The 14,166-nt window shown below is 41.9% G+C and overlaps 1 protein-coding gene across 1 annotated transcript in view; it reads right to left on the bottom strand.

Moving 5' to 3' along the window:
- Window positions 1-11,100: 11,100 nt before the first annotated feature.
- Window positions 11,101-14,166, bottom strand: part of Stx17 (syntaxin 17) — a 47,029-nt gene continuing 43,963 nt past the window's right edge. The window contains exons 7-8 of the mRNA XM_005362161.2: window positions 12,579-12,665; window positions 11,101-11,849 (exon numbers count right to left, since the gene is read on the bottom strand). Coding sequence (XP_005362218.1) covers window positions 11,610-11,849; window positions 12,579-12,665 — 327 coding nt within the window. The 3' untranslated portion in view covers window positions 11,101-11,609. The remainder of the gene's footprint in view (window positions 11,850-12,578; window positions 12,666-14,166) is intronic.

Below are 14,166 nucleotides of genomic sequence, written 5' to 3'. Positions count from 1 at the left end.
GATCCTTACTGGAAAATGGATACCACAGAAGCAGGTCTTAGACTTTACCTGAACAGGGTCAGTGCTGCAGAAGTGGCCTCAATGCACTCAGTCTGTACTGAGCCTCAGACTTTCAGCTGAGCTAGAAAGAATGCCAGACGGCACTGGAGACTGGTTGAATAAGATCCGGAAGCCAGACTTCCTGCGTCTCTGCCAGGATGATGAAACAGGACATTCACTGTCCTCTGGCCTTCGTGTCCATGTGCATGCTGTACACACACAGGTATGACAGGCATGTAAATGAATGTGTAAGGTAGAGAATGATCATCTCAAGTGTCTTGTGGGGAACTTACTGATGAAGTCAGTTTGTCAGGGGTCGTGTGCAAAAAGAAGGCAAACTGGCGTGATAAAAGCTACCAAGGGGCATGCGATAGAGAACAGTGTTTGAAATGGAAAGGCTCAGAATGAGCTCAAGAGAAAGTGTTAATGTTGCCCAAAACCTTTGAAGAAAAAAATGCATTAAGGCAAAAAGAACGGGTAATGGATTGATAATCAGGAATACCATAACAGCTCAGTTTTTGTCTTCATCAGATACAGTGTGCTTGACCAAAAATAAAATGACATAAAACTTAAATGTGCGCACACACACAAACAAGCAAGAAACTTGCTACCTTAAATTACTATACCTTAAGGCTTTTGGCCTATACCCTGTATCACCCAGCATCTCTATTAACAGCTGTTGGGACAGTCTAAGAAACCAGGATACACAGTTAACTGGACACAGTACTCCAGTTTTCAGAATGATTGTAGTTCGCGGCATTAGGCTGTTGTCCTGGATAAAGTCGTATGAACAAAGTGAAATGCCAGTTGTCTATTGGGGAAGATTTATGTAGTTCTCAGAGCTGGTGAGAGCTGAGGAGAAGCTACTCCAGGACCACTCACTGCTGGCCGTAATGATTTATGTATTCATTAAAAAAGTTTGTAGGACCTCTGCTTAGCAACTTTTTTAGCTGTGTGTGAAATTTTGTATGTATTTCCAAATAATAAAACTATATTTGTAAAATACTTCTATATTTGAGACTTTTTACTATTTCATAAATACTGTGTTCCGGATGTTTTACTTGGCATCTAAATGACCAGAGCTGGAAAAGATGACTTTTCCAGGTGCCATGTTACTTTCCAGTTCATGTCATTGTGTTTGATTTGATTTGGAATGGGGATTGTGAGTTCCAGTGCAGTTAACGCAAGCCCAGCTTCAGCTGATGTGTCCAGGTATTCTCAAGAATACACTGGAAAAGGTAGAACTGGCCTTAGACAAGAGAGGACCCTGGGAAAGTGCTGTTTCAAACTGTGTCTCTAACATCTCACCATCCCCCACATAGGCACACCCTTGTCTAGTAAACCCACATAGTCAGTGTGTATGTCAAGTGTCATCTCGTCCTGGTTAGTCTGTTTACACAAGTTAGAGTCTAGGAAGAGGAACTTCAATTGAGAAAATGCCTCTATCAGACTGGTCTGTAGGCAAGCCTGTGGAGCACCTGTGGAGCTTTCTTGATTCATGATTGGTTTGGGAGGGCCCAGCCCACTGTGGGTAGAACCTCCCTTGGACAGGTAGGTGGTTCCCGGGTTGTATAAGAAAGCCAGTAAGTGCCACTCCTTCATTGATTCTGATTCAGTTCCTGTCTCGGTTTCTGCCTCAGGTTCCATTCATAATAGACTACAAACTATAAGCTAAAATACGTGAACTCTTTCCTCCCCCAGTTGGTTTTGGTCATGGTGTATTGTCACAGCAATAGAACACAATCTATACACATCTACGTCCTTGTGGTCTTCCGTGTATCCTCAGTTACGCAGTTGGGAGTACGTGTGTTCCCCTTATTTCCATGTGCATACAGGTGATAAGGAAAGGAGGAGAGCCATCTTTCTGTTCCAGCCTCTGGATACTTAGAAGAACTCAGCAGGTCTCTGATGGGAAACAGAAAGCTAAAGTACAGAGCAGGCAAGCAAACCAAGGCGTCAAGGACAAGAAAGTGTCCCTCTAGTAGGGATGGATTCTGATAGCAGATCTCTATCTCCATTATCTGATTTAGTCAATTACAAATATCCTACAAATGAATCTGTCACCTTCAGTCCTACCTGTTAAGTCACCTACAAGCTCCAGAGACTGCCAAAAAAATAAAAGTTCACAGTGCCCACCCAGCTAGAGATATGTAACTGTCAGAATGGTTGCTGTCTTGGCAACACAATGTTAGGTACTGGAAATTTTCTCCTACCTCCACATTTTCTGTAAGTTAGATCTGACCCCAGTTTAGTCAATCACTTTTAGGCAATGAGTTAGTTGACAAAACTGCTGTGGTAAGCCATAAGTTTACCAGCCAGTAAGCATAAACTACCAAGTCCAGGCTAAAGATTCAGTATTTAATAAACTGCCCCCTTCTGTTATGAAGCTAAAAGTTGAATGAAGAGAAAATAGTAAAATGGTGGCTATAATTGCATATACGTGCTATGGTCTGAGCCACAGGGGGGGAAAAAACCCCAGCTACCTTAGACTAGGCACAGAAAGACCACACTTCTACCCATATGAGGGTCCTCTTCTTCAGGAAAACTGGTATTATCAGACTGTTGTTACTGTTCCATACTGTAATGCTAAGTTTTGCCAGGTATTTATTGACCCTTTTCCCCCAAAGCCATCCATTTGTATCAAAGATGACCCCGGTAGGCCTTATGTGATGGGCCCTGAGAATTTAATGACTGCGACAGGAAGTTTACTGCTACTCTTGTGCCCTGTGGTGAACTTCCTTAGATAAGAATAAACTCATTTTGGAAGATGATTGGTGCTTTTCCTCTCCCTATTCACTACCCAGGAAGGAGAGCCAAACAGGGCATTGCTGGTGACACAGGAAGGGTGGGGGTGAGCATCATAATGAGCCTGACTTCTGATTTAAGACAGACCACATCAGAAATTTTATACACCAAAGGAAAATTATTTCCTGGCCAGTTGATACTGAACAGGAGCATACATAACAATTTTCTAGGATGAGATACAAATGAAGATCTAACTAAAACCACTCTATTCCTAACCATACCTCATACATTTTCATATTTGGGTATCATTCTGGAGAAGGACAAACGACTATCAGGCATCTGTCAGTCACAACCCCTTTTCTCCACAACTGTCTTTTAAAATCATTTTCTGAATTGTTGGTGGCTTCCCAGTGAAACTGAGAGAGTAACTAGGATATACCTTAAAAACAGATCTACTAAATCGGAAGGTAAAGAGCGGATGGATTTGTAGACACAGATGATCTACTCAAACCGAGATAAGACAAATGGCAAAATGGAAATGATAAAAAAAAATTCCCCAACATGAGCAAACTGACCTCCATAACAAAAGCTCCAACATTCTCAAGGCCAGGCATGTGGGTGCTGGTCTTTAATCACAGCATTGGAAGGCAGAGGAGCGCATCTGGTCTACGCAGCATGTTCCAGCTAGACTACTCCTTAGGTACGCACCAGAAGGACCATGACGTGTATGTACTTCAGAGAAGCGGACTGTGTAGTGTATGTACATCAGAGACATTTGCTTCTCCATGTTGGTTCCTGCTTTGTTCACTGTGGCAAGGAAATGGAATCAGCTTAGATAAGCATCAGCACATGCATGGGTAATTAAAATGAGGCTCATATGCACGGTGGGATTTTATTCAGCTGTAAAGAAAAATGAAATTCTGTATTTTGCAGGAAAACAGGATTTTTTTTTTTATTAAGTGAGGTAACCCAGGTTTGGAAGGACAAACATGTTCTCTCACATGAAGATCTTAGCTCCTAATTTTTACATATGTATATTAATGAGAATGAGTGTGGGTAGATGCCAGGAAACTGGGAAGGGGCCCATGAGAGAGGTGGGTAAAGAAGCCTTAAGGGAGAGGCGTGCAAAAGGGTAATACTAGGAGTGAAAGTTTTATACTGGAATGCAGGCAGGGACATGGGAGACAGGAGGGAATGCCATAATGAAACCTGCTACTTTGCATACTAAAATAAAAAATTTTAAGTACGCATAACATGTTACCATCATTTGTCTAGAGGAGAGAGTACGTCCACTTACCCTTAAAAATTCAATTATTTACAGAGAAACTCTGTCTCAAAAATCCCAAAAAAAATCAATTATTTTCTCATCTCTTCATTTTAGTGTCACCCAATATTGCTTTCACTATTCTTATAGGAACACAATACTTTTATATTAATGCACATGGTTTTTATTGCTGTGAAGAGACACCAGAACCACGACAATTCTTATAAAGGAAAACATTTCATTGGGGCTGGCTCACAGTTCAGAGGTTCAGTCTATGACTCTCGTGGCAGGAAGAATGGCGGGGTGCGAGCAAAGGTGGTGCTGGAGGGGTAGCTGAGAGTTCTACGTGCAGATCTCAGGACAGGAGAGAGAGAGAAAGAGAGAGAGAGAGAGAGAGAGAGAGAGAGAGAGAGAGAGAGAGAGAGAGAGAGAGGAGAGAGCCACCCTCATCCCTATGAGTCTATGGTGGTTATTTTCAATCAAACCACCACACTGGAGAAAATTATAGTAAATGCTGTAACTGTAATCACTAATAGTTATAGTTAGTCTTAACCAACCACCATTCTGGGCATAACATACACATCATTTTAACAATTAAGGTCACTCTGTGTCATAGGCAAGGAGGTATCAAAGGAATGGTCTGTAAAAATGTCTTGAGCTGTTGACCCCAACCCTACGCAGGGTTATCTTTTGTGAATAAGACTCACCGAGACAAGGGAACTATAGTGTCACTATCAAGTTCTATCAAGAGAGGCTGTTTGGGGGCTGGAGAGATGGCTCAGAGGTTAAGAGCACTGCCTGCTCTTCCAAAGGTCCTGAGTTCAATTCCCAGCAACCACATGGTGGCTCACAACCATCTCTAATGGGGTCTGGTGCCCTCTTCTGGCCTGCAGGCATACACAGAATATTGTATACATAATAAATAAATAAATAAATAAATAAATAAATAAATAAATAAATAAAAGAGAGGCTGTTTGGTGGGTTTAGTGTATGAACTTTAGCATCAGAAACCTGGATTCAGCTCCTGTCGAAGTGTGTCCCTCTTAGCTTCAGCCTTGCTGTTGCCTAACTCCGTTCTCTGCTTGCCCAACAAATCCTTTACTCTCCTTCAGCTACTTCCTATTTCAATACTAGTCTCTATTGTAAATGTCTTAGGCCCTGTGATGATTAATACTGCCAAGCTGATAAGATCTAGAATCACCAGACACCAAAACAAGCCTCTGACCATGTCTGCAAGGGAGTTTCTAAATTAGGTTAATCTGGGCTGTACCAGTTCATGGTTTGGGGTCCCGGAGTACATGGAGGATGCTAAGTGCCAGCATTCATGACTTTCCCAGCTCCAGATGCAATGCCAATAGCTGCTGCCTCAAACTCCTGGGACTGGGGCAAAATAAACCTTTTTTTTTCCTTAAGTGCTTTTGTTATTTGTCTCAGCAACAAGAAAAGTAACTAATGTAGACCCCTACTAATCCTACAATCCAACTGTAAAACAGTAGATTGAAAAAAAAATTCCATGGCACTTTTGCTGTGATGGAGATCCCGGATCTTTCTTCCTGATCAGGACTTTTAATCTGACAGAGAAATGTCTTCATCTCCAAATTCAGGACTCTTCCTGGCATTCCAGTGCTTGATGTATTTCCCAGATTACTTCTCTTGACTCTTGTTTCCCTCTTAATGGCAAAAGTGAGCAACACAGAAGATGAGCTATGTCCTAGCTGTCGCATGTTTGTTACACACCTCCAAAGTTAGGACTCAGATGCCATGGCTGTATTTTATGTGTTCATATATGGCTGTATTTCATGTGTTCATATATGGCTGTATTTCATGTGTTCATATATGGCTGTATTTCATGCTAACAGAAAAAAAAAGAAAAAAAATCAAAGATGCAAATGTATGGTCACATCCCAAATGAATCTTCCAGTCTAATCAGAGAGGTCCTACTACCTCTAAGGAGAAAATTTCAACTTTGAAGAATTCAACTCTGAAAAAACCCACAGGTGAAAGTGGAGAAATGGGAGCTAGTGAACAGCATCTGTCAGAAAACATGAGCACGGCAAACTAGCCTGGGAGGTCCTGGGCACCAAAAGGTAAGTTTCCAGTGAGTGTTTATGGAAGGAGTAATCATCACAAGGTAGGCATTCGGTGTTAAACAGGGATCTCACAAATGAGAGGTAAGAAAGGAAGGCAACTGCACTAAACACACCAAAAGCGCCGGCCACTGTAAGGGACATTTCTGGCAAGAAGGGGACCCTTTCACAGTGGTCACCTGAGACTGGCAGAAAATACAGATATTTACATTATGATTCATAACAAGTAGCAAAATTAGTTATGACATAGCAATGAAAATAATTTTATGTCAGAGGTCCCATTAGGAAGGCTGAGAAGCACTGATCTAGAGTAAACAAAGAATTACCGTATTTTAGATATCTATTGCCACTCTCCTGCGTCCCCTCACCAGCTGCATTGTTAAGTCATCCGTTCAATTCCGTGTTCTTGTTCTTAACTCCTTGACTGTTCCCATGTCATTTTACATTCGTGGATTCCCACTCACTTGAAACTGAAAGCCCCTCTTCCATCAGGCATATTCTTCCTTACCTACTGCTCAAACACAGCTCTGCAAAGCCTTCCTGTTTGTTTCCAGTTATTCCTTCACCGAGAACTCTAATACTTTGTCTATCTTCTTCCTGGTACTTAGCATGTGTTGGTGTGACATACCCACTTCAGGTAGCTTCGGGGCTATGATAGCATCTACAGGTCTATCTTTCAGTGTATGACACTATTATTCAATACACAACAAGAAGTCAGTTTAATGTTTGTTAAATGGGTGGATTTTATTGCATATTTCCTTGTTCAAGCACCATTCAGCAACATAATAAATGACAAACCAATTCAGGAAGAACTTAATTTTGCAGAAATTCTTGCCATTTCGCCTTTCCTTGGCCTTACCTTGCCAACATGTTAAAGGGGGTCCTTGTGCGCTGGCTGCAGAGGCACAAGTGCTGAGGTTGAACTGCTCGGGAGGCTAAGCGATTGCGTCTGTTTCCCTCTAAGAACACTTCTTCCCATTTTGCCTGATCTGAACCACTGAAGTGCTGAGAATCTCCAGCAGGCAACTTGACATGGCATAATGAAACCTAATAAAAAAACACATGGAGGGTCCCCCCACACCCCATATCATTCTCTTAGATCTTACACAAAATAGCTTTGTGGTCTTGGGCAAATCACTGGCCAATGTTTTCACTGTAATATATGTTTGGTTAATATCGCCCAGGTGCATTACTGACTTCTTTGACGGGAGCAATGTAGATACATAACTCTTGTTGGTTATTTACAACACTCAACACTTTGTGAAAAGGTGTGAAACTGAAGACCCCAAATAGAACCATTTGCTAGAAACACAAGTGTTAATAACAGTTATAAAACAGAGTTAGATGCTTATAATCCCAGAATTTGAGAGATGGCAGCAGAAGGATCGCAAATTCAAAATCGACCTGGATACCAGTAAATCCTTATTTCAGAAAAACAAAACAAAAACAAAAGCAACCCCCCCCACACATACACAGAATCTGAATGTGTCTTATGAGTGGGTCAGGGAAGAAGCACCCTTGCCTTGTTAGACTTCCATCTACTTGGGAATGTCATCAGATACCTGTAAGCACTGAGAACCACAGCCACATTCTAATCTATGTTGAGAAGGCACTGCATGTACAGCAGGTCCTTGCTGCAGGCTTTTCCTCTTCTCTCCAGAGTCCATGTGCTCTCAGTGAAAGGCTTAAGGGACTCTTCTGAAAAATGCCTTTGTTTACTAACTAGTCAAAGGATGGTTTGACTTCTGGGCTTTTACTGGAAGGAAATACTGTGTGCTAGATATTTGTAGTTCAGATTCAAAATTTCTTGCGAACAGTAGGTGTTATGAGCATCCCATTCTCACGCTGCAGAAAACAGCATGAAAAGAAGACAGGCAGAAGGACATTTGTGGCCATGCAAAAGTTTCGGGGTAACCCCAGTCCCTGCTCCAGATGTACGACCAGTTCTAGGCAGCTTCAGCATGCTCACTTTCTAGGCATATTAGGTCTCTGGCTTCTGTGTATGAGGTAGGATAGTAAGCCACCAAGACACAAAACTGAGATGGGGAGAGAGCAGGGTCACAAAAGCATGGGAAAACAGCCTGTGCCTTTTCTTATTCGATGTACAATTCTTTGGTGGCAAATCCAGATGTTCCAGATATTGTGGCAGATGTTCAGAAATAGCCTAAGGGTTGTTACCAGCACCCTACCTGTGTGCATGGCTTTCCAGGGGCAACATTTAAAGAATATGATTAATTGGTTCTAAAAGCTATAAGATTTATTTTTTAAAGTACTGTTTATTTTTAATTATATAAGACACTTTAAACAATGATCATAACCTATGATATAAACCAATGTGTAGAAGGTGGGGCAGGATAAGGACAGTGGCACTCTTCATTCTATACTTGAGTATAAAGCAGAACACAGTGCAGCGCTGTGTTCTGCCATGGCCACAATTAAGAGCAGGCTTTGAACACCTGGTGAGGCACAAAAGACAAACAAATGAACAGCAAGGGTTGTTCACAGTTGGCCTTATAGTCTCCAGGCTTCGGGTGAGGCAGTGCAGCCCAGCCCAGAGCCTAACACCAACAAACCCAGTTCCAACCCAGTTTCCTCCTTTGGAACTGAAGGACTGTACAATACTTAATTCCTCTGAGGCCCAGCTATCCGCTCCATAAACACCTGCTAAAGAGCCTGGCTAACTGCCTGGGAAACACCCGTTCTTCTGTAGGGAGGTGGTTTTCTGAAAACTGAGGGTCCCATCGATTAGTGGGTTGAAATCAATGTTGAAAAACAAAACATCAAAATGTATTCCACATAATGGGAAACATTCTTCATGTATATATGTTCAATTTTAATACATTTTTTTTTACTATGGGTTACACCAAAATTTCAGAGAAATTCTCAGATTATAACATCAAAAAGAGTCTTTATGAGTGCTACTATTACTGAAATGAGTAATTTTACGTAAAATCTACAAATTTTACAACCTTAATTAAAGTGGTGCTTTTTAACTGGTTGAAATAAAAATAAGACATAAATCATAGAGAAGATAAATTTAACTTGACACTACGGGGCATATTAAGTTCAATTTTAAGATCACTTCTGTGTCATATTGACTAATTTATACTTTTAAGTACCTTATATAATTTATAGTTGATTAAACACTTCTAAGCAATTTCCACAAAAAGTTATTGTAGGGAAATGAGGTACAATTTCTAAGTAATTCTAAAGTATAAAATTTTAAAGAAGACTATAACTTCCTTAAGCATTTAGACGGCTAGAGTCAAAAGCCCAATACTGACAGTTCATGATCATGTCAACAGTTCCCTCTGCATCCAGAAGATGCAGGTTTCAAATGCAAGCCTCATCCTGGTTCTTCGTGCTGTGGCTATTATGGCACACTTTGGGGACTGGCAGAGTAAGAACTAAGCAATGAGGAAGATGATGTAGAACACAGGAGACTAAACAATGAGACAACAAAGCTTATTCTGAGAATTCCAGCTAAGCAGGCTGGACTGGCTGTATCAGAATTACCCGCGATGGCGGTTCAAGGATCCTGTTATAGTCAGGTGGTGTGGTGGTAGCACGTGCCTTTAATCCCAGCACTCCAAGTGCATTTCTAGTTCAAGGCCAACCTGGTTTACAGAGTGATTTCCAGGACAGCCAGGGAAACACAGGATAAACATCTTGAAATACAAGACAAAATTTAAAAAGAATCTTATTTTAAATCAAATTGGGATGAGTTCTGCCTCCTGCTCAGGTTTGACATGCCCAATTTAAAGGAGCAGCAAGAAACAGAGAAAAAAGGATGAAGTTAAAAATAATTACTCCAAATACTTAATTCCCAGTGTCAGACAATGATCACAATTCGACACTCATTCAAAGTACTTCCTCTTTTTGATATTAAAGTCTTAAGTCAGCAGATAACAAATACTTGCTACTTCCCGATAGTTTAATAGGATGTAGTGCTGTTTCATAGGAATGCATCAGCAAGACTCCAGAGCACGAAAGGGACGGATCTTCAGACGGAGAAGGAAAGGTAGCAATCAACAGAGGCCAAACATCAACACTGCTCTTTTTTTGTTTTGTTTTTGAGACAATGTTTCTCTGTGTAACAGCCTGGCTGTCCTTGTAGACCAGGCTGGCCTCCAACTCACAGCAATCTACCTACCACTGCCTCCAAAGTGCTGGGATTAAAGGAGTGAGCCACCACCCCAAGATGCTTGAACCCATGCTCCTGGCTGACCGTGCTTTCTCCTGAGGAGAGATTAAAAAATGAGGCAACCAGTGGCTCCCTCCTATCTCAAATGAGTTGGGATACAGGATGAGGCTGCCTATAGTCTTAAATTCCTTTTTTCTAAATTTCAAAACTTTTTGTTTGAGACAGACATGGAGCTGGACTGGACCATGTCTGCTGTCCATGTTAGTACCACAGAGCTTGCATCGGGTCTGAATCTTGGCTTTGGCCATCTAGAGCAGGAGAGAAGTGTGAACACTGAGAGGAAGAGCAGCCGTAAAAACTGCAGGATAGGGATGACCTGGGAAAGGGCAACGGCAACAGAAGTGAGGTAGAAAGCTCCTTCTCAACCCATCCGGAGGACTGAGAGGCCCAGACCCCTTGAGGCAGGTATGTCAGCCCCTTGAAGTCCCACAGTGCCCAGGATGTGATCTTGTACTTCCTTCTGCCCCAAAATGCTGGAAATATTTAAATTTTCTTTTTTTCAATTTAAGAGATTACAGGAAGGGGTAACTAGAGATGGAAAATGATACGAAAAAAATGGGAATTATGAGAAAAATCCTCATTGCATGGATAGAATTCACCCTAGAAGCAGAGAACCTTCAGAATTACCATCTGCAAGTAGGCAAGGTGGCTGGGTTAGTAGATCCAGCTATGAGATTCTGTGCTCTTTATCTGGAGAGGCAAGGAAGGCTTCAGAAAAGACACCCATGTCACAATGAACAGTCTGTAAAGAGAACGTGGGCTTCTCTTTCCATTTTATAGTATTAATTACCTTCACCAGAAAATATAGATGGATCCAAGTACAATCAGTCCCCAAGTACAGAAATAGTTCGCCTGCACCCCTTGTTAGGTGGCAACATCCCTACCTGACAGAAAGACTCCCGAACTCACATTCTGTTTCTCCCTACAGGAGGAAATAATAATATACAAACACATTGACCCTCATGTGCCTGATACATTTGTACACATCTTAGATCCTTAGAGTTATAGGTTCAATCTTCACATTTCCAGGCAGAACATTTGCTCTTTGGCAGTCTTTAAACTGGACCTGACAGACACCATACCCCTCGGCCCAGGCTCCTCCACTCCTAACATCTCCATTAACAGCCAGCAAACAAATGCATCCAGTGACGGAGGCTCAACAGCACACGGCCATGGAGAACGGCTGGCTGACACTGTCCAGCAGCTGAGCACTCCGCAGCAGCGAGGTGCTCCTTAGGGTGGACGCATGGCCCAGGTGGAAGCCTGAGCTTTAGCTGCATTTTTTGTCGCTTTGGCTAGGGAGGTCTGGACAGCTGGAAGTGAGCTTCTCCATCATTTTCTGTTTCCTTCTTTGTATCAATTTTCCACCTGTGAAGCCCAACACCCCACCACCAAGTGCAGCTGCAATTCCTGCCACTTTGAAGCCTGCGAGGAGGCCGATGGGACCCCCCACCACTCCTCCGATGAGTGCACCTGCCACAGGCAGAGCTGCCAGCTTGTATTTTGCAGCCTGTAAAAAGAAAAAAAAAATTCAATTTAGAAATTGAGTTGAGAAAATCTGCCTGTGGTGATGTGCGTTTTCCTCTCATTACTCCTGGCAATGCCTCTTTAACAGTGGGCTCATAATTAACCTCAGAGATTATTCTTGTTGGGGGGGTGTGTGTATGTGAAAGTATTCCACAGGTACTGCCATTGCCATAGAACTGAGGGAGGTTGCTCCAGAGTGGACAGCTACAAATTGATTTTACTTGCAAAACAATCAATCTACTATCTGGCTGGCTTATTTAAACAGTTTCAGCAGCCACTGGCTCCCACCAAAGCTTTGATTCAGCACAGGGTTATTCCACATTAGGCACCTGGGCTGAGAACCACATCATCCGTATAATAGATGGCCACACTCCTCCAGTGCTGCTGCAGTCTCACTTTGGCTCTGGCTGGATTAATGGACCGCTCTCTCTTCTCCCTAGGCCTCTGCATATATTCCTTCATAACAACTAAATGCCCCAGAGTGAGACCACAGTTCATTCTCTCTGAGAAAAAAAAAATCTCTGATGATAGAATGAATCTGGGAGTGGAATATTACAGCCATTGATTTCTTACACTACCTATGTGTCATTTCTTCCCTATTTCCTTAATTGCTGGTTCCCTCAACACTGAAGAGAGCAGATCAATCGGGTTAATACTAGAGATTCCTGGGAGCCGGAGTACCATTGATTTGTCAGCAGGAGCAGGATCTTACCTTCCCCAAGTTTTTGGTTCCCTCTTCAACATTCACAGCAGCACTGTTGACATGGTCTGCAATGCTGTCAATCTTCTCCTGCTGAGACTAGATGCAAAGGAATTATGAGTGAGCAGTCCTGCTGGGGAGCAGTGGGAAGCCAACACACACTATTTTAATTCCTGTAATCAGGCCCCGGGTGCTGCAGCCTTGCAGTCTTAATAGTGGTTCATTAATAGCATCTGATAAACCATGTAGAAAGTACAAATTCACTCTCACAGAAAAAGGGGGGACTTAATGACTGGGTAATAAAAGGGTGGTACCTTCATAGCAAAAAGCACCTTACACTGGAATTCATTCAAACATACAAACATATTATTCTCCAAATGAACCTACTTTGTAGGAGGAAAAAAAATCCAAATAAGCATTTACATGTCATGTTGGGTTTGATAGTAAAAAAAGGAAAACACTCAAACAAAGTCCATAACTTATCTTCTTTGGAGATTCTGTTTAAATCAAATTTACTTTAAGAGTAAAATGCCTTTGACCCAACAAATACAAATTGTTCTTTTGTAAGAATGACACTACAACATGGTATAATCCAGCATGAGATCTTTGTACTTTTGATATGCAATAGGGAGTAATGAAAGAATTTGTGGTCTTGAGTTTTATACCTTTTTACTAAATAAAATATAGTTCAAGTTAAGATAGTTCAGATCAATAATATAATACAGCAGTCTACCTAAACAGTAACACCTGCTCTGATGCAGCAACAATCATGACTCCTGAGATCCCTGATGGATGAATGGTGGAGCTGGGGACTGCCATTTCTTCTCTAATGTGTGAACCACCTCAGTGCCACTCATGAATGGCTACCAATCTCTGCTCTGACTGACACCTCAGGCACAAACTCTGTCCTCACCCTGGAACCAGGATCTCATCAAGATCAACTTTATTTTGTTTTAATAGGTATATATGTGTATATATGGACACTCATATAGGTGTATATATATGTGTATATATATAGTTAGTTAACTAGTTATATACCATAATATGCATCCATATTGATGGTGAAGTGCATCACTACATGAGGACACGGGTAATTTCTTTCACTTCTTTGCAGAAAAACATAGGAGACCCTCTCTTCTACTCCACATAATGCTCCTTACACAGTGATTCAACTGCCTTTTATGTTAAACCTATTTAGATTGAGGCACACAAAGCTAAAGCTTCCTATCCCACTCAGCATTTCACAAGAGAAGGTAAGCACAACACTGCTCACAAGCCCCCAGCTGTTTCCTATTAGCATTATTGGCATTCCTTCCCGGCCAACATGTACCTTCTCTCTGCCAGGCCTTTTGTGGTGGCCCTTCATCCCAGGATTCTCCACCACCATCTCGACATCCCTAACAATTCCTAAAATAGTACTTGTTCCGATTTCTTTTGAATCTGTCACACAAGGATAGCCAAGGCTCTCAAACTTGAGTACACACCAGATCACCTGCGAAGTTTCTGGAAACACAAGCTTTTGATGTGGCAGTCCTGAAATACAGTTTGAGTATGTCTGTCAATGTGTGTGTGTGTGTGTGTGTGTGTGTGTGTGTGTGTG

Source organism: Microtus ochrogaster, linkage group LG5, assembly GCF_000317375.1.
Source record: "Microtus ochrogaster isolate Prairie Vole_2 linkage group LG5, MicOch1.0, whole genome shotgun sequence".
NCBI lineage: Eukaryota > Metazoa > Chordata > Mammalia > Rodentia > Cricetidae > Microtus > Microtus ochrogaster.
This window is presented reverse-complemented; position numbering and strand designations above follow the sequence as displayed.